At 46.6% G+C, this 22,692-nt stretch overlaps 1 protein-coding gene across 2 annotated transcripts in view; it reads right to left on the reverse strand.

The window, feature by feature from the left end:
- Positions 1–11,846, reverse strand: part of LOC108923360 (receptor-type tyrosine-protein phosphatase gamma-like) — a 209,330-nt gene extending 197,484 nt beyond the window's left edge. Inside the window, exon 1 of one of the 2 annotated variants that reach the window (XM_029247989.1) lies at positions 11,389–11,846. In XM_029247989.1, coding sequence (XP_029103822.1) covers positions 11,389–11,476 — 88 coding nt within the window. In that variant the 5' untranslated portion in view covers positions 11,477–11,846. Of the gene's footprint in view, positions 1–8,773; positions 8,919–11,388 lie in introns of those variants that run through there. The other variant, XM_029247988.1, reaches the window with a different exon arrangement.
- Between the last annotated feature and the right edge of the window lie 10,846 nt (positions 11,847–22,692).

A 22,692-nucleotide genomic window follows, 5' to 3' on the forward strand; every position in this document is an offset into this window, starting at 1 on the left:
GCGACATGCTGTTCCCCCACCCACCCCCCCAAAGTATTTCCTTTATTTTCTTATTACAATTTTGAATATATGTCATTCAAACACACACCTGCCCATTGTATTACCCCCCCAGTCCATCGTATCCAGCCCAGAAAATAAAGAACGCCGGACCTTGAAAGCAGAGTTTTCCATTTAACGTGTTTTTTTAGAGGACGAAAATGAAAGGTGCGGTTCGCCCGCTATTACCCCCAGCGCATCAATTCCAAATTAATTTTTCAGGCTGATGACTAAAGACTTTTTTTTTTGCATTATTACCGCAATCGCACACAGCTTTGCAAGAGCCCTGAATATGTTGCAAAATTAGTCATGCGTCCCATTCACGGCTGTGCCATGGCGCAGGCCTCCTGAGCAGACATGGACCAAGCAGGCGATCGGTTCCACGTGCGGAGAAATCTCAGCCACAATCAGCCCCTTTAAATAGATATCACACTTTGAAAATGAGCCTCACAGACCCCCCAGCGTGGTGTCTGTATATTACACCCGTCTAGATGGGTCCTCCCACAGCTGCCGAGCTGCAATACGTGGGCTGATGCATTGGTGGAAGGACAGCAACGTCATCCGGGAGACCTGAGAGTGCCGCCCGCCGCAGGGGGTCACCTTGTCTTCTGCTCCACAGCCGTTTGTGTCCATCACAGCTCCGTTACGGCACGGCCTCAGCGGGCACAAACGACCCCCTCAGCTCATCTCCAAACTAACAGAGGCAGACATATATATATGTAATAGCAAACTGTTTTTGAGATGGAAACATATAAGTAGCGAAGGTAAAACAAAAATGGAATTTCAGAATGTTACGTTAATGTTATAACATGTATACAAACATATGTGCAGAACACAAATTTGTACGTTGACAACAAACTAACAAACTTCAGTCTTCAGTTAACATTTTAGACACACACACACACACACACACACACACACACACACACACACACAGTTTACAGTGTAAAGCCTCAGTGTGTTTCACAGAAGATGTCACCTACAAAGCTGCAACAGTTCAAAGACACAGAGCGGTGATGTGTCACACCAAGTTCACGCTTTATATAAAGTGGCACATCTTCAATTTCCTAATAACTTGTCATTATTACGCAAGGTTTCTGTGCATTTTTGTTTCCAAGATCACCGTTTATTTTTTGGTTTTTGTCGCAAAATTTGATGCCCCCTAGTTTACCTAATTAAAACCAGCCCTGGGTGTAGCGCCTATAAGTGTTCATGGAGTGCCTGGCTGCTCTCCATTCGGTAACTCCCACCCCCAAAGCAGTCAGATCTCCCGGAGCCCAAGGTGATTAACTGCTAAAAGATGCCAGCAGCAGTGGCATAAATCTGAAGGAGCTTCAGGTGTAACATAGCAGCTTGTCTCCCATGAGCAATGGAACGGGCCGGAACTGTATCTGCACTCCAGAGGGTGAAAAATCCCTCCCGCTTGCAGTCTGTAAGAAGGCATAAGGATGGGGGGGTGGGTTCAGCGGAGAGTCCGCAGCCCAGGGCGAGGTGGAAGGGATGGCTCAGAAAGTGCAGCGCTGAGCAGGACGGAACTGGACGAGGCAGTCCGATTCCTAACTATGTCAGAGGGCCTTCTGATCCAAACCCAAAAGCTCTGCTTGCGTCCATGGCCCCCCAGCGTGGATCACTCACTGAAGCAGCCTTGCATCAGCCAGAAGGCCATTCAGTCCTTCATGCTGTCATGTTCAAAAACAGCTACAGCTTTTAGATAGAAACTCGAGGACCTTCTGCGTGACCATGCTGAGCTCATGGCGCCACTCCGTCCCCCCCGGACGACTACGCTTAACATCTCTGGCACTCCTGCGGACGGACGAAATGCACTCAGTCTCCCGCCGAGCTGTGGGCATGGCATCCAGCAGCTCACAATTCCATCTTCTCCTAGGACTCACGGGTTCTCACTGGCATTCTCGCCATCGTGAGAAGCGCAGCAGGTCCTGGTCTCCAGGTAGAGCCAAGCTGATCGTGGCTTGAGGGTGCGTGGGGGGGCATCAAGGTGGAAAAATACCGTGAAGATCTCCAACCACATCATGTGAGCCTAACTCCTTATGAAGATGGGCCCACATGTATTAATTGTATGAACACAAGTAAACACCAGTGAGATCTCCATAGCGATTGGACCCATGTGGGCGATTCCACTTGCCGAAGCTGCTTGAGACAATGGCCATTAAAATGCCAAAATGTCACAGGAAAAGGCCACAATATTCAAATTCCCCATTAATTGAGGGCCCGCAACGGGGGGTTTGAATGTTTCTGATGAAAAACTAAACACATTTATTATACAAAGGTGGAGTGTCAAAAGAATCAATAGGGTTCCTATTAAACTCTACCCCACTCTGTATTACACCGCTGCTTAAAATATGCAGAATTACACCATTTTATTTATTTATTCAGGTGGAATCTTTTAGAGATGCCTTAACAATCAAAACCCTTTCTTTCCGACTCATATCCAGCCTCGGCAGGAAATTGCTAAATATTGATGAACCTCTTGGTATCATGAATAGAATAAATGACTGATGGTGGCAACAGCACAAGCATGAAAGCATTGAGAAAATACACAGAACCATCCGTTTTAGCCGTTATGATCACATCGGCTGCAGGTATTCAGGGAGCCATTTGGGTGAAATAACGTTGGTGCTTTGGGGTACCAGTGACACGGTGCTGCATCAAAGCTACAAAGGTGCTTGTAAAGAAATAAAGCATTAAGAGAGCACCGCTGAAAATTGTGAGCACACCTGGGTAATACCTGTATGGGAGTAAACGGACGGAAGAGTGAAAGCAAAGCAGCACCCAGGTGTCCCACATCTCTGGGACCTGCAACAGAAGAACTGGGAAGCGTGGCACCTCATCTCCTGGTCCAACTTCTTCACCGAATGCCTTACTGGAAGAAACTGATATCCATCAGCTGTACTCAAACTTTTGACTGGTACGTGTTATTACAGCAAGCTAGCGCCTCAGAATGCAAAGGAACACATACCTAATTTCCTGCCCTCGAGTTCTCCATATCCTACATTTTGACTGCAGGTTGTTTTTTTTAAGAACGTTATTCAATACGTAAAGATGGTCATGTGCCTTTCTCAAATGGCTAAAAAACAAAAGCTCCCATTCGGCTGCACGCAGAGCATTAGGATTTAAACTGCTTCCCTCGGGTAAGACAAATTGGGCCCCACAATGGAATCTGCAGCGCGTATCCCCGTCCCGGCCAGAGGGAAGATGCGTCGCCTGAGCATTAAAGTGGAAAAACCAACGCCGCTGCGAGAATTTAATGACCAGGCTCCTCGCGCTCAACAGAACGCTTTGCGGGGCGCCGCCACTGCCGCCGTCTTCGTTCTTCTACTCGAAGGAGAGGGAGGGCAGAAGATCGGGGGGAGGGGGAACCAGCGCAGCATCGCGCTGCCCCTCTAACACAAGGCCTTGCATCATTCCAGCTATAGAGGTATGTATCAATATCTACCTACGTATATATCTACCTACCAATCTGGTCACCTCCCCATACAGCCATGCATCTACCCTTCCAGATACATAGACATCTACTTATGAATCTATCCATCCAAATATCTACTTTTGAATCTACCTACCAGACACTTGAACAGATACTTAAGTACATTTATCTAACTAATGTACCCATTTACCTACCCACCATCAATCTAGATGTATTTCTCTATATGTATCTACCCATCTACCAATAAATCCTAAGTGTTCAAATACAGTACATATGTATGATTACGTGTGTACCTATCCATCTAACCACCCACCAACCCATCTACATTCTCAGTTTCTGTGATTCAGGATCAGGACACCATGCTGTCCTGCCATGTGCATCATTTTAAATATAAAATTTGTGCGTTTGTATGCTCGATGTTCACACCTTGATCTGTCCCTCTCAAATTATGGAGGGACCACAGATTATACAGAATATGAACGTGGGATACTCCACCACAAAGGAAGCCCTCCTTCCCTCCCAAATACTAATGTAACAATTCCAAATTATAGCCACACAACTAGAAGTTGTTTCAAGAAGCCCACCGTACCTTCTTTTCCAAGATTTGCATACCACATTTCAATTAAAGATAGATATAAATAAGCAAAGAGACATTTTCACTGCCAGTTGCATGAAGGTTCACATTTATTCATTTAGCAGATGGTTGTACTTTGCTTTGGAGAAAAAGTAAACAAAAGTGCATTCCACAACACTTTAATGATGCGTCATCACACTTCGCTGGCGACGTTGAACCCTTACACACATCTGATTAAAATCCAGTCACTCCAAGCCAATAACAGCAAAGTCAATAAAATGTGGCCAAACAATAAAGAAAATACATTTCAATAATCAGCAAGCAGAAAAGAGAAACAAGTGCCAAAAAAAAGTTATGAAGTTCAGGCTCCGCCCATCGAGTCGGTGACTGAGTTGCCCTGTGTCAGTGCAAATTCACGTCCTCGAGAATCCAGAGGTGCCTGATAGAGTACAGTGATTTACATACACGCACACATAACCTGCAACACGCCAGTCAGAACACGGGGAGGTAACTAACAACAGGCCATGAAATTAGGCTCACACACCCTTTACTTGGTGGAGTTCTTACACTGCAGATGCTATGACTGAGAATGTCGATATCATTCTATCATTTGGAAAGAATTAATCACGCTGGATGTTCCCTGCAGCTGCTGGTATTGTATTTCTGGGCACTTGCGTCAGGGCCACTGGAGCATCTTCCCCCGTTGAAATTACCATTTGTTTTCCGGCTGCTTCACAGTTCAATCAAAAGCGATCAACAGAGCCTCATATGTGGCCCACACACACACACACACACACACACACACACACACACACTTCAGCACATGGCTGTCTCTCCCCCACCTTAATGAGAATCAGCCAACATGTGTGTGCGCACACTGCAATACAGGAATGGATCTGTGGACCCTACTTGTATGTGTTTGCCAGAAATAAGTTGCACATTAGTGTGTTTCTGCTGTAATGCCTGTACTCACCGTTCATGTCCACCTTGTGCTCATTTGTGTGTGTACATGTGTTTGAGGTGCATAGTGCATGTGCATTCCTGGGCTGTGTGTGTGTGTGTGTGTGTGTGTGTGTAAAAGGTCATTCGTTGTGGACCAATCTTAAGCCCATCTGAGGACAAGAAGAGAACAACGAGCACCTGCTGACCTTGGACAAAAATGGCATTTATCTTCCTGGGGGGAGCTGCAGTCGCGCCCTTAATTTGTTATTAATAAGGAGACTTTGTCATCCAGAGCTCCAGCTCTGAGCTAATTATGACTTCAGAGACTATTTTATGCATAAATCAGTCCGCCTCAGGTTGCATTGTTCCACCCGTTGTGGACACGCTTCAGGGAAAAGATCTGTCTCCAAAAGACACTCATTTATAGCTCTCACTCGGAGTACAAGTAGGAAGGTGCCAATGTCTGAATAGTATATATAATAATCATTCATCATGTCAAACTCATTATACTTGAACAGTCATCTCTGTCCAGCACAGGTCACCCGCTTACATCTTTATAGACCCACTGGTGAAATTGCTCTAACACCTGTTGACTAGACAAGCAGACAACAAATTAAGGTAAAATATTAAATCCCAAGGAAAAATGCCAACTTTCCTTATAGTAAAGAAGCCATGTGATGTCACTAAGTGTCATCTGTCATTTTAAAACCACCTTCTTCCTATTTTGGACAATGTTTTTACGCCAGTCTGTTTGTAATGATGCTTCCTTTCACACGACACCGTCAACGCCTCCCTTTCAATTACACTTTACAAGGACTTAAGCCTTGACATTTATTTTGTCTTTGATAAATTTTGCATCTAGCCAAAGGTAACAGGAAACGTGAACTGTACCCGTCCCGTGGACAAGCCAACAGAGAACCTTAGTCGCCCCTGAAATATACATTTCTTTTTCCTTAAAGCGCAAATCAGCGATGGATCCTTCTGTTCAAGGACGACTCGGACCCAGGCCCGTTTCACTCCATTATACAGTAAGCGTTAGCAAACGAGGTGGGAGAAGAGTGCGTTGTGTTCCCACACAGCGATGGAGCGGATTACCAAGAAAAGCCATTACAAAGGAGCTCCGAAAGCTTCCAGTTCAGAGTGAAAGAAAGGGATCAATATGATCATGGCCAGAGAAGGCTGATGACCAACGTGGCTAAAGATGTGGGCGTGGTCAAGGTAACCAGAGTCGTCTACGACGAACCGACCGCCGGCATCAGCTTCGTTCTTCCACACCGCTGGAGTTTATGGAAAAGACCACATGAGCTGCACTGAAACGAAGCTGCACATAAATGCGATTTTAATCTCTGCACCAGGACCCTCGAACTACTGCAAGTGCTGCTGGGCATTTTACCTTGTTATTATACAGAATCTGAAGCAGCTCCAGAGATTAAGCGCTGATCTCTGAATGGAACACAACCTGTCTGAAACGTGGTTCTGGTTAAAAAAAGAAAACTGTCCTGAGCTGCGCGGGTTTCCCGTGGGGCCTGAAGGCCTTGCTGGGGTGCAACGCCCCGAACATCATCTCAATGGGTCCTGGATGCCATCTTGGCCAAGGGAGGGGTGTCGGGGCAGCCCCGTCATTGGGGGAGGGCGAATGGCGTTGACAATTCCAGAGGTCCAAACCTGAAGAAGTCCCAGGGTCCCCCAGGGGGACCAGAATTTTTAGCTTCATCCCAATCTGGGGATACTGATCATGTCACAAAGTCCAATCACATGAGTCATGAGAATGCCAGAAAACAACATCAGTGTAGGGGGGCAAACTGATGTCAAATGGGCCTCTTAAGTGCAAATGTCTCGCGCCACATTTTAAACTTCCATTGGGCTGCGTCTTGCATTCAGGCCCCCCCCCCTTTTTTTTTTTTTTTAGGAAAATGAAAAGCAAGTGTATGAGAGCATGCAATGTTCCTATTTGCATTTACTGGCAGCTTTTTTATGATTGGGTGGGGAACACAAACTAAAGGATTGCACTAATCAGGACAAACAGCAGAAAGTTCTGGTGGAAAAGAGCAAGTTCACGTGACTCCCTTCTGCCGTTGTCCCTGCTGACACGTGTTCTGCCATCCGCACACTTCTATTATAGCCCTGCTCTGTCTGCAAACTAGAAGGCCTGTTGTGGGGGGGGAGCACCCGGACCAGCGGACTGATACACTCCAGCAAGTAGTGGGTTCAACTTTGCAACTTGCCCTGTGTGTGTCACACCCTCAATTTTGTTAACCAGCCCACTCAAGATTGAGGGTCCACTGAACTCCGCCTTGACACACCCCCCCCAAGCCTCACCCACTCCACACACACCCAGCTGAAAGAGGCTGCTCTGATCCAACTGACAGGGTGCGTTTAACACTCGAGAAGCTCCAACCGCCCTGATTACCACCGCCGATTTGGCAACTTCTGAAAGGGGGGGTGGTGGTCACGCTTGGCTTTTCGGGGGGCTGACAGCATTAACGCTAAAGATGCGCAATTAAAACCTGTCTTCTTCAATACTTTATCTGCGATAACGGAGACACTGCATCCGACGGCATGAAATTTACTTCTCGCCACAGAGAGGGGCCATTCAGCCAGTCTGACGGAAACATCAGAGAAACACACACACACACACACACACACACACACACACACACACACACACACAAAAGCTCAGAGGAGACAAGCCTGAACGTGAGCACAATTTCCAAAACATAAAAAGAGAACGATTGGAAATCTGGATACATTTCCTACGTGAAATAACTCAACTGGACTTGATCTGCCGTTTCTGAGCTGAAACAAAGCCGTGCAACATGAGGGCCCTCTATTGAATGGAGCGCATTACACAGCACTCCATTAAACCTAAAAGCGGCTGAGCAGGAGCAGGAAAGCAGCCCGGAATCTTCCGGAAGCGGCCCACATCTCCCAGCAAATGCCTTTCCGCTGCCCTGGAGCATACGTGGCTGAAAGTTATTAATGCAGACAGATTGGAAAGGCGGACAGCGAGGATGGGAACACCAGCGAAGTGTACAAAGGGGTTGAGCTGCGCCCAGAGAAGACCCCCCCGCCAATCCTCACCACCGGAAGATGGACCGTGCGAGGAAACACCCGTTTGATTGTGCTTTAGGCCAAACGACCCTGTCGAGACGATGAGCCAAGTAGCTCTCAACAAAACCCCGGTGCGGTTATCTGCCCGGATGCTTGCTTACGATGACAAGCCAAGCAACCGATAAAGAGACCTGGAGGACGTTGGAGCAGCACTGCTCCTGCATTAAACAGATAATGGGCAGCGCTCAGGAAGATGATCGCAGCGATAATGCCGTTACCAGGGCCCAGGGCAAATCCAATCACCCAAAATGTCAACCTTGACTGCGGAGCACCACCCGTTCGCATTTCTGGCGCTCATTCAAAATGGATATTAAACATTTGACTTCATCCAGTTCGAGCCTCAAACATCACGGTAGGTATCCTCTGGAAGAACAGAGTAAAAAAAGGGAAAGTACAGCACCCGTCCCGTGCGGCTACTTCGCAGAGAGCGAGCCGGACCCCCCTCCTGCCGTCACCTTGCGTCCTGCTGCGCCTGGCAACAGGAAACGTGTTTTGCAGGTTCGCACGTCGCAGGGATCGGAGACTGCGGCGAGGTCGGCCGAGCGCCGCGGCACGAGACGTCTCGCATCGACGCTCAGCAATTTTATATTACTAACAGATGTTTTGCACTTGCGCTGCTGACTCAGCTAGCTGGCCACAAGGGCGGGGGAGGGGAGCAGATACCGTACCTGGACGGCTCATTTGCAGAGCGCGAAACACAGGAGACGTGTTGACACAACGGTAATGCGCCACGTTTTCCCGCAGCGCCTCGCTGCCGCTCCCCTCGTGACCTTTCATCGAAGTTGACCCATCTTGAGGAGCGGCAGCGGCTGAAACTCCACGAGAGAGATCCTAGACACACAGAAGAAGGAAAAAAAAAAAAAAAAAAACCCTCTGTGCTTAAATCCCCCCCAAGCTCATTCAATATGAGTAAAATATCACTGTAATTGGGACAGATAAGAGCCCCATGAAATGTCAGGTTGAAACTGCAGCTTTCTAATCTTCTGCTGTGGGATGAAGGCTGTGCCTTAGGACTTGCAGCACCACGAGGACAGCGGTGCCCCTCGGGTCCGCCTGGACAGGCACCCTGGCACACGCGCCGCAGGGTCTCTGCAGAACGAATAAACATATCTACATAAATAAAGAAAAAGTGACGCGTGTTGGAACACGGACGTGATGAACTGGGCGGTCCGCACATTGTGCCCCGTCGGCTCCTCCTCCTCCTCAGGGAGGCCATGGGTGTCTGTGTGTGCATGAGTGTGCGTGTAACTCATGGGGGGGGGGGGCATCGATGCCTCGGAGTCCTTGGGAGCGGCAATGTCTTTCTGTGACAGCTCGCAGTCCTTAAGATTCATCTCTGCCCTGTGGAACGACGGCCCAGCGTGCAGGGCACCGTTTTCTGACACCTTTATTATTCTACTTCTATGATTCAAAACATGTAAACACTAAATCCTGTGTTTTGTGTTTTCTCCATCAGTCCCTCCACCTTGTTCCTGTTGTTGCCTGGACAGGTAACACTAAAAATCCAAGCCTGCATGTTTCTACTGAAATCGCTCAGTTTTTACCAGCATTTACACCACTAAAGATGCACGAATGCCTTGAAAAGGGCCACTGAATACAGTTGTGTTTGAAACCACTTGCTGAAGGAAGAAAGAAAGAAAGAAAGGAGGCTCTTCATCTCATACAGTTCATATTCAAAGCCATATTCATCTTGTGTGTAAACTTGTAATTGTCCTGTGTCAAAGAGCCTCCATGAAATAGCAGTAAGTATGTGTTCTGAAATTCATATTATTTATGCAGAAAAATGCGACCCCCCCCCCCACACAATATCGTTTAAACCAAACCTTAGCACTGAAACACACACAGGTACTACAGTAAAACTGAACACGTTTCTCGCCGACCGAGCGAGTCACAAACCTTAAACCGCGGGTTTTCTACATGAAACGCTGTATTTCGTTCCGCACACAGAGGCCGCAATGGTGTGTGTGTGGGTCGGTACCCCCCGCGGAGGTGGCGCGACCTTTCCCGTCTCCTTTTCATTGTTAATAATGATAATAAACTTATCGCAATCAAACTTGGGAGACAGACGGACGCGGGCGCGGAGATACACTGTAGCCGAACGTGAACCTCCGCTCGGGTCCTGAAGAGGCAAGCGGTCAGCAGAACCGGGTCCACCTGGACCAAGCTCTCCGACTCGAGGCTCGCGGCTCATCTGATCCACGGCACGAGCCGCGGGAAAAGTCTCAGGAGCTTCTCATTCAAGGTCACCCAGAACTTGAGCTCCGCGAGGAAGGAAACCGAGGCGGACCGCGGCGCCATCCGAACCGGACGGCCCCCCGGCGTCTCCGGGATCGCGCTTCGCCCGCGCGCCGCGAAATGGCTCCTCGCGGCGACTCGACTCGGACCTGCTGTTCCCAGTTCCTGCTCGATTCCTCCAGCTTTATTTCGCCCAGGAAACTGCGGGCGACGCCGCGCTCGGGCGGAACGACGACGTCCCGGCGTCACCCTGAAAACAACCGATCCGGTCGGGGCAAGAAAAGAGAAAGAAAGAAGAAAAAGAAAAAAAAAAAAAAAAAACGCGGATAACACGGCTTCATCGCAAACAAACCACCAGGCAGCAAACGGCTCCGTGGACCAAAAGCTCGAACCGCCCGAACGCGAACTGCCCGCCCGGTATCGCCGCACTTCTCTCCCGACATAAATCAGCGAACAAACCGCGTCCGCTCACAGACAGACACGACGTTTCCCCGAGCGGAAAAAACACGCGTGGATCCATGATCCATCGTGTCTCCGGCGAGCCGATCGATCCGAAAAACAGCAACAATGAATTTGCAACGAACCTACTTTACATCATGTTGCCACTGGACGGAACTCCGCCTTTCCATCATATAAAATCTATAATCTGGCATTTTCTCGGCAGACGGAAACTTTGGCTGCCAGTTAGTTGAGTTGTTGGACGTCGTCCATTCCCGTCACCCTGTCCCTGCCGCCTCACCACACACTACACACACAGCCCACTGACTGAGCTGCACCCCCCACTCCCGAACCGAGAGGAAATGGAGCATTTTTGAAAAGAAAAAAATATACTAAATAGATGGCTCGTGAGCACAAATTTCAAAATACTTGTTGTGTGCGTGTCGGGCAGCGAGCGCTCCTTCGCTTGGCGCCAAGAACCGGCGGAGGAGCCCCGGCGGCGGCCGATCCGCCTCCGCGGAAAACTTCAAGTTCGCCGCCTTCCTTCTTCCACGGGCTTTCGGGGCGAAGTGTTCAAAAGCGGTTTCTGCCCGACTCGCGTGGAACTTACCCGGGTGTCCGTGGGCCCAGAGGAGCGCGAAGGAGGACAGAGAGAGAGAGCAGATCCACCAGGAGCGGCACTGCAGTGGCCTCCGCATGTCCGACCGCACATGGAGCGCTGGACTCGGCAACTGTTGACGGAGCCCCGTCCGGACGGACGTCACACGAACAACATGCGACTAATTCGGACTGTTTCACGAAGCAACGCGCACAAAATGGTCTGTCCTCTTCTTCTTCTTGCTCTTCTCCCTCCACGCAGGGGCGCCGCTGACGACGTGAACTTGCGCTCCGAGCAGTCGGCCAACTTATAGCAACGCCAGCAGCAGAGTAGAGAGACGAGCTTTTCTCTTCCTCCTCCTCTTCAGTTTCTCAAAATCGCAGTTCGCGCCACAGCTCCCTCTTCATAGTCCGCGAGCGAAAGGCGCGAGAGGGTCGCGGGCGCGGGAGCGGCGGGCGGGCGGGCGGGCGCACGCACGCACGCACGGATGGACCGACGGACGGACGGACGGACGCGCGCGCTGGCTGGCTGGCTGGCTTACTGGCTGGCTGGCTGGCTGGCTCGCTCGCTCGCTCGCGCTTCAGAGGTCCGGGCAGCGGGCGGCCGCGACGCGCAGTGCGCGGACGGAGAGCGGAGAGCTGGTGGAGCGGAGCTGCGCGAGCTGCTGGGTCTCCATCCTTTTCGTCCGGGAAGTAGCAGGAGAGCCGGGCTCTGGAACACACTTTAAAACAGGCTTGGAGGAAAAGACGGGGGAGGGGAGGGGAGGGGAGGGAATGGAATGGGTGGGGTGGGGTGGGGTGGACCGGACCGGGGTGGGGGGAGTCGGAGCGCCGGCAGAGTCCTCCGGATCCTAGCGCCGGAGCAGAGGGAGGGAGAGAGGGGGGGCTTTGGGTGAGCGAGTTGGTGAAGGTGGCCGAAGGTGTGAGAGGGACGCTTCACGTGGGTATTGGCGGGTGACTGTGGGTGAAGGTAAGGAAGAGTGTGTGTGAGGGCGGGTGCCCTGTTCTTTCCATGCTCTTGGTACATCTGATACTCCCTCTGCTACATCATTTCTGATTGGGGGGGGGGGTTTAAGTGAAGAGGTATCGACCACCTGGCTTATTTTTTTAAGGTGACATAGTGCATTCCATCAAAATGCATTAATTATTAAAATGATCTTTCTCTCATATCTTAGGCTTAAGTTACAGTACATGTGGAACTGTTGTCTGAAGGACATGTTTTTCCAACACACTGTTTCGGTTTATGTTCTTCAGGCTTTGTCTCCGTGGGGCTGGGCAGGTGGCAGATCCATGACATTGTGTACCTCTGAGCCGTATTTGTGTTTATCCTTCAATAAAAATCACACTGCTGTGTTTATAGAATTTATTGCATCATGTAGAAAGTGCAACTGCACTACAGATCAGATTCAGCTGCAGTGTTTGTGAATAACTCTGCACTTAGATTTTTTTTTCTTTCTTTTTCCTAAACCGCATTTTCCCTTTTTGAAAATGATATGATTGTGCACAACGACAGATTGGCGAAATGAAGAGAAATGTGACATGTCCAGTCTGTGAAAAGAAGGAAACGAGGGGAAAAACAGAAGACGGAGCCTGACCCTTGGGGTCATGCAGTCATTATTCCTTTTAGTACTTTTGTACAGTAGTGCAGTGCAGGCAAGTGCAGTCTAGTCCGCAATAACAGCCGTGCGGGTCAGAGCGAAAATTGCAATAGTTGTGCAATATTCCTGGGGGAAAATCAGGGTGTGCAACATAATGGACATTGTATTGTGCGTTGTGTGTTGATGTCCCGTGTGTCTGTGTGTCATTTGGAAAGTCACTGAGCATGATTTATTTACTCATCTATTTATTCATCTACTTAATTATTCTTTTTTGACACATTTTATTAATTCCTCATTTCTTATTTTTTCTTTTTTCTTTCCTCAGACATCCTCCTGTATTGCCCTATTCTGTAATATGTCTTGTCCTGAGGGATAGAACTGCCATGCAAAATAAATTTTAGCGAAATCTGGCAATAAAATTCAATTGTATCGTTTCGTGCATGACTGCTCAAAACCTGTCTTATCAAACGGTTATGCATTCTTCATTATTTTTGGAAATTTAGATGAAATGATAATAGAAGGGAGGTCTTGCAATAACCAGCTAACAATAAACATATTTCAAAGCAAGGTATTGCAGGAATACAGTAATTCACATCACTTCCATCCATCATCAATAACTGCTGGTCCAGTCTAAGGATGTGGTGGTCTGGAGCCTATTCCGGAAGTATATGGCATGAGGCAGGGTACACAGGACACAATCCAGGGTGATCACATGCTCATTTACTCACTGGAAAGCACACACATTGCCTGAAACCGCTTGTCCCAACAAACCGGAGCCTAACCTGGCAAGACGGGGCGCAAGGCTGGAGGGGACACACCCAGTACGGCACCCCAAGCAGGACTCGAACCCCAGACCCACCAGAGAGCAGGCCCCGGTCAAACCTGCTGTTCCACCGCACCCCCGCTTGAAAACGCACCATCGGCAATTTAGTCACCAGTTCACCTGAAACATACATCTTTGGACTGTGGGAGGAAACACACGTGAACATGGTTAGAACATGCAAACCCAACATAGACTGAGATGGAGTTGAATCCACATTGAATTATACAATCCAGAAGCTTTGAGGCACCAGTGGTTCCTGCTGCACCACTGTGCCACCGTTGAGCCGTCTATTTGAGGGTCATGGTGGTCCACAGCTGAACACAAACTACATCTGCGTTGAGAAGGAACCAATACTTGATGAAACTGTTGAAATGTAAATATAGATAAAAATCAATAGTTTTATATTGACAGTGTGAGACATTATATCATCCCTGCCAACTGAACAATGCTGATTAAGATGTGAAAATTAAGGGAAATATTGGCATAATATAGTCATTATGACAGTATTTATACACTCATTTCATTTTACTATGGTGCATATTTCCAGTAGCCTAGTTCCATGGTATGTAAAGGTGGTAACTTTTGTCAACATAGTATATGTTTTAGTTTTACAGTATCGTTCAGCACTGCAATAACTAGTAAGAGATAAGATTGACATCTCAAGCACATCTCAAAACCAGAATAAAAAAATTGCATAATTTTTTTCAGGACACGGCAAAGCCTAGGAAAAATGCCCAGACAGCACCAAAGGTTCAGTCCCCTTCCAAATTATTGGAACGCTTAGTAAAGATGAGCAAGAAAGGTTATAAAAATGTTTTGATTGTTCATTAGCTTGGTCTTACACTCATTATGAGAGAAATCTTATCTTCCACTAAGGTATAATTATTCAAAGAAAAATTTCCCCAAAAGGTCACAATTATTGGCACCACAAGAAATTCTCACAAGCAAAATCTAATTTACTAATATATTTCCATTCATGTATTACTTTTTGAAAGCGCACGTGAGTCTTTAGGAACCCTTCAGTGGTGATCCACGGCTTCCTGTTCCACTGTGGGGTGAACATGAGGTAACAGACAGGCCATACCCCTTTAGTCACCCATCAGCATGGGTAAGACCAGAGAATACACAGATTAAATGAGACAACAGGTTGTTGACCTTCATAAATGAAGCAATGGTTGTAAAAAAAAAATAGCTGCACACATGAAAATACTCATTTACACTATTAGAGGAATAATTAAGAAGTGCCAAACAACTTGAGTTGTGATGAACCCGCCTGGAAGAGGAGCAAAGTCTTTTTTGCCTCTACACATAGTGAGGAGGATGGTTTGAGAGGCAAAACTTCTTCCAAGGACCACATTTGGACAATCGCAGCAGCTGATTCCATCCTGGGATTATCAAGCCTCCAAAAGTACAATTAGATGCCGCCTCCTTGCCAACAAACTATTCTGCAGGTTTGCCAGAAGAAAGCCTCTGCTGACGTCAAACCGAAACATAAGCACCTGGAGTTTGCTAAACATTACTGGAATTTTGATTGGAACCACGTTCTATGGTCAGATGGAGGAAAAACAGAGCTTTTTGCTACAAACACCAGAGGTAGGTTTGGTGTAAAATGAGTCAAGGTCATGCAGAAATAACAATCCCCAGTGCGAGTCCTGGTGGTGGATCTCCGGTGTTGTGGAGCTCTTTTTCGTCCTGGGAATCTTGTTAGAACGCATGGCATTCAGACTCCATCAAATATCAGGAGGTTTTAGATCAAAATCTGTTTGCCTGTTCCAGGAGGCTAACATTGGGTGCTGTTTGGATCTTCCAGGAGGACAGTGGAAACCTCCAAATCCACACAAAAATGGTTGGCTGACCACAAGATCAAGCTTTTGCAGTGGCCATCCCAATCCTCTGGCCTAAAGCCCATCGAGAATTTGTTGGGTGAGCCAAAGAGGGAAGTCTATAAGCAAGGTCCAAGGACTCTGAAGGATCTGGAAAGATTTTGAATGGAGGAATGATCTCAGATCTCTTTACATGTGTCCTTCCTTCTCATCCGGTGTTAAAAGAAAACTCTCAGTGCTGTTATCATGGTAAACAGAGGGGGCACGAAGTACTAAACTCAAGGGTGCCAATAACTGTGACACGTGTGTCTGGATTTCTTTTTGTCTGAGTATTTTTTTCTTTGAACAACTCAGTGTATCTCAGTGGAAGGTAAGTGTAAGATTAAGCTAATGAACAATGAGAACATTTTTATAGCCTTTTCTGCTCATCTTTGCCAAGGTTGTGACTAATTCTAGCGGGCATGAGATCACACTGCCAACAAAATTAAAAATGCAAGCATGCATGTGTGGCCACTTACCCCAGAAGATCTCCCTTCATCCTGCAGCTGGAGAACACATCCGGAGGCCTGAATTTACCACATTTTTACCTTTGACTCCTGGGCATTTGTATTCCACATCCTCACAGTCTGGCTATGTCCGAGGACCCCGACTTCAAATTTATACCCCGAGGAAAATTTATCCTTCCTGCACATGCTCAAAGAGTCATTCGTCCCAATGGACAATAGAAGAAATGGTCTCTTTGTTTCTCACCCAGAGTCAACACGTTGGTTACGTGTGAAATAAAAAGCAGCAGATAACATGATGGTTAAGGTCCTGGGGTTCTAACCTGGTAGCTGCCAGTTCAAATCGCAAAAAGGGCCTTGCTGCTGTACCCTTGAGGATGTTGTTAATCTCAACTGCTTTGCTAGGATGGCCACGGGTACAAAAGGATGAAGATACACGTTACTTCAGCTGAATATGTTGGCTAAGAATGAAAATGGATCAGATCTTAATCTTAATAGATGTCTTCCAGCGAGTGTTCCTCACCACGAGCTGTCGGTTCTCCCCTTGGTTTGGATATAAACTCTTTAGTCCCAGTGAATCTTTGTACCCATTTAAATGAATTCCATGTTCTACTTGTCATTTCTTTAACAGCTCTTCATATGTTGTGTGCCCTGGTCCCTGTCATATACCCTTTTGCTCAAGTAAGGCGATACTAATTTAACCTGTCTTCAGAAACCTTTAGATGTTCCAGGGACCAAAGAATTATATAATTACCTGGTTTTACTCATGACTGAATATCTAAGAAGTGCCTTGAAGCAGAAACACAGAAGCAAAGTTTGGGTTTGGTGCTGGAAGTAAATGATGGATTAATGACTTTTAACTGTTTTATGCTCTCATCTTCTTATAAACCATTAAAAGTTAGTCTGTGAAGAAAGATAATTTCATAACGATAATGTAATAATGCAGAGGGAGATTAAATTTGTTACTGTCTGCAAGTAAATGACCGAATCATTGCTCCATTCCAATTACCAATCTATCTGTTTACTTGCAGTGCAGAGGAACTGAACCTATCAAAACCGTTTCCATGTGAAATCATCCCTCTGGCAAAGCATGCGGTCGAAAGTGTTTCCGATACCTCTGATCACAAGATATCTGAAGGTTCACATTCCAATTTCCAGCAGCATTTTGCATCCAGCATACCCCCCCTCAACCTTCACCCAGATAGACTCTATTTCATTGTGACCGTACGCGGGACACACGGTTCCTGAACCTGGATGGTTCTGTAGGTACTGCCCTATTTACATTTACATTTACATCCTGTCCCGTGTATTTATTTACTGTCTTGTACTCCTGTTCTGTGTTGCACCGTGGTCTCTGGAGAAAGGACATTTCGTTCCACTGTATACAAGCTATATAGAGGACTGACAATAAAAACAACTTGAACTTGATTTATGTATTTAGCAGACACTTTCCTCCAAAGCGACTTCCAATGAACTCTATGTAGTGTTATGAGCCCACACACCTTATTCACCGCGGTGACTTACACTGCTAGATACACTGGGTCACTCATCCATACATCAGTAGAACACACACACACACACACACACACACACACACACACACACACACACACACACGTCCTCTCACACCACTCAGGCGCTGTGAGACAATAGCGCTACTTGCTGTGCCACCATGTGGGCCGTATGTCAGTCGGTCAGTCCGTCCATCCGTCCGTCCACCCATCCATACTTCCATCCATCTATATATGAAATTAATATGTAATTTATGTTCCGGATGTCTTTATTCAAGGTGACAGTTTCAGGTTTGGTACAGTGCATTTACACTTCTAGATGAACACTGCAGTTAACATGAGATCAATCTATTAATATGATCAAACAAAGACAACTGTCAAAAACTAACGGCACGATCAAAATATTCGCGAGACGCACGAGTGAGCTAAAGGCCGCCGAGAGTCAGAAAAGAGCTGATGCTACGCAGCCGCAAGGCACTGTGTGCAAAGGCCGGTCTTCAAAAGGTACTTGAAGGTCAGGAGACTGGGAGCAGATCTGATATTGAGAGGAAGCTCATTCCACGGCTTGGGAGGAACGAGTGAGAACGAGTGATCCTTTTTAGTGCATCTGGAGAGAGAGGCAGCGCAGAGAGTAGGCAGCCAGAGGCAGATTGGAGGTTTCATGGTGGGCGGCAGGGAGAGATGAGAGTCTGGAGGTAATGAGGAGCCGAGCCATGTAGGGATCTGCGGGTCAGGATGAGAAGCTTGAAGCAGATCCTAGCAGCAGCATGCCGGTGGAGAGAGCAGAGCACAGGAGCAGTGTGTGTGCGGTGATGAACATTACACACCAGACAAGTCGCGACACGTTGCTCTCCTTTCAAATGATAAATTGTGTATTGAGTCGAAATCTCAATAAGAATCCCCGGCTGCGCTTCCGATGAAGGAAAAAAAGAAAAAAAAAAACGACTTTTCCGTGGCGCTGAGCTTTGGAGACCCAGTCCGGGAATTACAGGATTCTTCTGGAAGGAGCGGCGTGTTCAGCGCTTGTCGCTGATATTCCCTTCACTTCAGGGTATCGGTTGAGCCACGTGCACGATTTTTTCATGCCTGAAAAGGCTATTAAACCACCGTTTTTGGTTTTTTCTCGCCAAAATGCTGGAGTGTTCAGTTCCTTTGTAACGTTTTCTTTGCTGGCGCCGTGTTAATAAATGTGCCGAATGTATTTTAGGTGGCGTGCTGCATGTACGGAAGGCATTTTACTCTCGTTTTAAAGTTGTCGGCAATTTAAAGAATGCAAGTTTTTTTAATAGTATGGCATTTAACACCACGCTTCGCTTACCAGTAATAAATACATTTGAACTTTAAGGAAAAGTGACTGAAAGACCACGCTGGCAATTAAAGCACATAAATGTTCCCAGCATGTTAATTTACCGCACGACACTGCAGGACATGGCAGCGAGGAGCTGCTGTAATGGCCACTAAAGCAGGTTAAACGTGTACACAAGACTCAGCAGCTTCCCGTCACTTTGCTCTCCATGCCTGACCTTTTCAGGCCTTCACACGAGGATCCTACATCATCCATCTCTTCCCTCCCGCAGGCAATCTTCGTATCTCCCTCCTTAATTTGGTGACGAAGAAAAGTTCTACTGTGTGTGACGATTATATTTACAGCAAATCATAAGGCCAGATTTGTGCACACTCATTTTTACCAGAGTAATTCAGGGAAAGCGGGGGTGCTGTGGCGCAGTGGGTTGGACTGGGTCCTCCTCTCTGGTGGGTCTGCGGTTCGAGTCCCGCTTGGGGTGCCTTGCGGCGGACTGGCGTCCCGTCCTGGGTGTGTCCCCTCCCCCTCCGGCCTTACGCCCTGAGTTGCCGGGTAGGCTCCGGTTCCCCGTGACCCCGTATGGGACAAGCGGTTCAGAAAGTGTGTGTGCGTGTGTGTAATTCAGGGAAAGCACCTTGATCAAGCGTAATGCAGCAGCGGTGGGATTAGAACCCAAGTCCTCTTGAGCACAGCGCAGCAACGCTAACCTCTAGAGCGCCTGCTGTCCCACATCATGGTTTTAAAGGTATAGAATGTCTTTGGTATTCTTTACAGAAAATAGAGCCTTGGCACTGTGAGAATAATTTGAAGACAATGTATGAATTGTGAAGAAGCTGGTTTCAGTGCCTCTCAGCACCCACTGGTGAAAAATTCAGAACATACAATGAGCACGATGTCTTGGAAAAAGAAAAACATTTAAAACCAGGACAAAAAGGCTGTTTTTAGAGAACAACACAGTCTTACCATAAAGTGTGCAGCGAACAAGACCTCTGCGGTTCCCACTCTCTGACCAACACTCTTCTTCACATAACAGATCACTCCTGCTGTTTCTCCTCTGGGCTGTTTCACACTTGTTACCCTACCTCTACCGCAGACAAAACATGTTGCATATTAATGAGAGACCTTACTGTGCTTGTGTCTATACATTTACTGTAGTACTTTGCTCACATACCCCAGTATTTACTTGCTATGAAACCTTTATTGTGAAGCAAAGATGCTCTCCACAGAGGTTCTACAGCAAATCTGCTGCACGTTGTGTAAAGGTCAGACTGGCTGTGTTGTATTCAAAGGGTCCGAGTTTGAAAGCCACCTTCTACCGTAGTACCCCTGAATAAGGTAGTACAGTACCCTGAACTGATGGAGTAGAAATTGCTCAATAAAAGAGTAACTGTGTAGCCTAGTATTCACACCTAACGTGACAAATGACATTGGAGAAAGCACCTACTAAATGAATAAAAAGTAACGTCCTTACTCTATACATGCTGATTTGGATACATTTGGAAGGTCTTAACTTTCGAAGAGCGGAAAGTACTATAGTTACTTAAATCACATATTAACCGGACACACTGTAATGTACATTAATGTGTTGTTGCATTTGGGTTGAGACGAAGGTGAGCAGAAATGTTCCGTGACCAGGTTATGAAGGAGAGGAAATACAGGTGCAGGAACTGGGGGGTCATCAAAATACAGAACATCATGAGCTGGAGAAACATATTGAATGGATATGAAAAGTCGACACACCCTTGTTGAAATGTCACTTCTGAGGACGAAAAGGCTAAAATCAAGACAAATCAAGTCAGGCCTTCTTTTCATGTTTAATAAGATCTTGAAACAAACAGTAAATTGAATGAAAGACAAAAGACAAAATACAAATGTAACGTTCAATGCCTTGGTTGCGTAAGTGTGCATGACCTTTATAATGGTGGGATGTTACTGAGATTTAAGCACGTTCCATATGATGTAAATTATAGGGTGTGAATACTTTTCATACTCACTGCGTGTAGGCTGAGGGTGAAGATGGCATCTTTAAAACGGGGCAGAAAAGATCACCATCGTGATGTTACTGGGAAAGAGGCGATGGAGTACCTGGTGCTTTTCAAAAGGTTCTACCGTCATGCTTTCAAGGACCTGGTGAGTTTCTGAGCCGACAAGGACAGAGAAAGAATGCAACACTTGAAAAGACCGAGCTTCCGCTGCTGGGGAAAAAATACGGCATAGTCTCATAATATTTGCAAAAGTACTGATGTAAGAGAGGGAAGGACAAGGTGAAAGATTTCTGTGTCACCTGCATCACTCTGTTATGTAAAAACCCGCAAGAGGCTCCGAGGGCTGTGAGGGATCTGCTCAAGAGGGATAACCATGGGATCAAAACTATTTAGCGCTCTCGCTCATAAAGGCTTAAGGGGGGAAATTAAAGTTCTCTGAAGAGCTGGCGAGTGCAGGCCGCATGATGGAGCAGGCAGCACGGGCGCGATGGGGGAACAATGCATGAGTCACTTCGGGTCAACAAGAAGATGTTATGATTATCCATGTTAAAACTTGAGCACATCTAGGAGAGCGGCGATAGACAGCGGAGCGCCGACAAAGACACGGCGCCACAAGTCACAGCCATTAAGCTGCTCCAAGCGCTGAAACAAGTGTAATAAAAACACATTTGGATTTTATTACAATGTGGTCAAAAATAGACACTGCAATCTTGCCACTGCAAGTCTATAACTAAGTGAAAATGCATTGAATATATCTGTGATTGGCACAGTACACATCATTCACTTACACGTTTGAATAATAATAATAATAATAATAATAATAATAATACATTTACGCTTATTCATTTAGCAGAGGTTTTTCTCCACAGCTACATACTGTACATCCCAGAGAACAATATAACAGTGCACTACGTCAACAGAAGGAGGGAGTCGGATGCAGACACGTGATTCCGAAATACAGTCCACTTGTCACACAACGCCATATGAACCAGTATACAAATACATACATATACACATATATTTAAGAAGCAGTAGTTTAAGCAATGTCTTACATAGCAAAAATAATATTCAGGTATTTATTATTCCAGATGAAGGAAAATTAGAAATGCAGTGTAAGTTGTCACCTTCCATTCCGACTCACATAGATCGCATAGTACATGCGGTGCATTTTTTATGTCCACACAGGAAACTTTTAACAGCTTGATGATAAACAGCCTGGACTGAATGAGGAACAGGGGTTGTTTAGAACACACATGATGAATTATTGATATGACTGCATTACAAGGGCTTTATTAAGTCGTTAGAAATCACACAGTGACACCAGGTCTGCTTGAGCTGTCTCCTCGCGTTACACAGTTAAAGCAAAATTTGGTTCGTGTCTCTGAAAACAGTAACATCGTATATACATTTACACATGAAGAATATGGTAAAGCCGCTGTATTATTGGAAGTATTCACAGCAAATCCTAGTTCTGCTCCTTGTTTACAGATATTTCTGCGAGGCTGTCTTTTCTGCTGATCCTCACTCGGTGACGCTGCCCTGAAATTTTGCATTTGATGAACTTTTGGCTATCAATTCACATTACATATGGCATTTTTCATTATCAACTCAATAAAAAGGCACCCAAAAATGAAGGGCCTTCCTCCGAACGCTTATGTTATATACTGCAGGTCCGAGCGGCTTCCCAAAGGGAGCGAACACTGGCAACAGGGGGAGAGTTTTATTAAAAGTCAATCTGTCATGCCCAGATGTTGGATCTTTCCTGTGACAT

This window comes from Scleropages formosus, chromosome 22 (genome assembly GCF_900964775.1).
Source record: "Scleropages formosus chromosome 22, fSclFor1.1, whole genome shotgun sequence".
NCBI lineage: Eukaryota > Metazoa > Chordata > Actinopteri > Osteoglossiformes > Osteoglossidae > Scleropages > Scleropages formosus.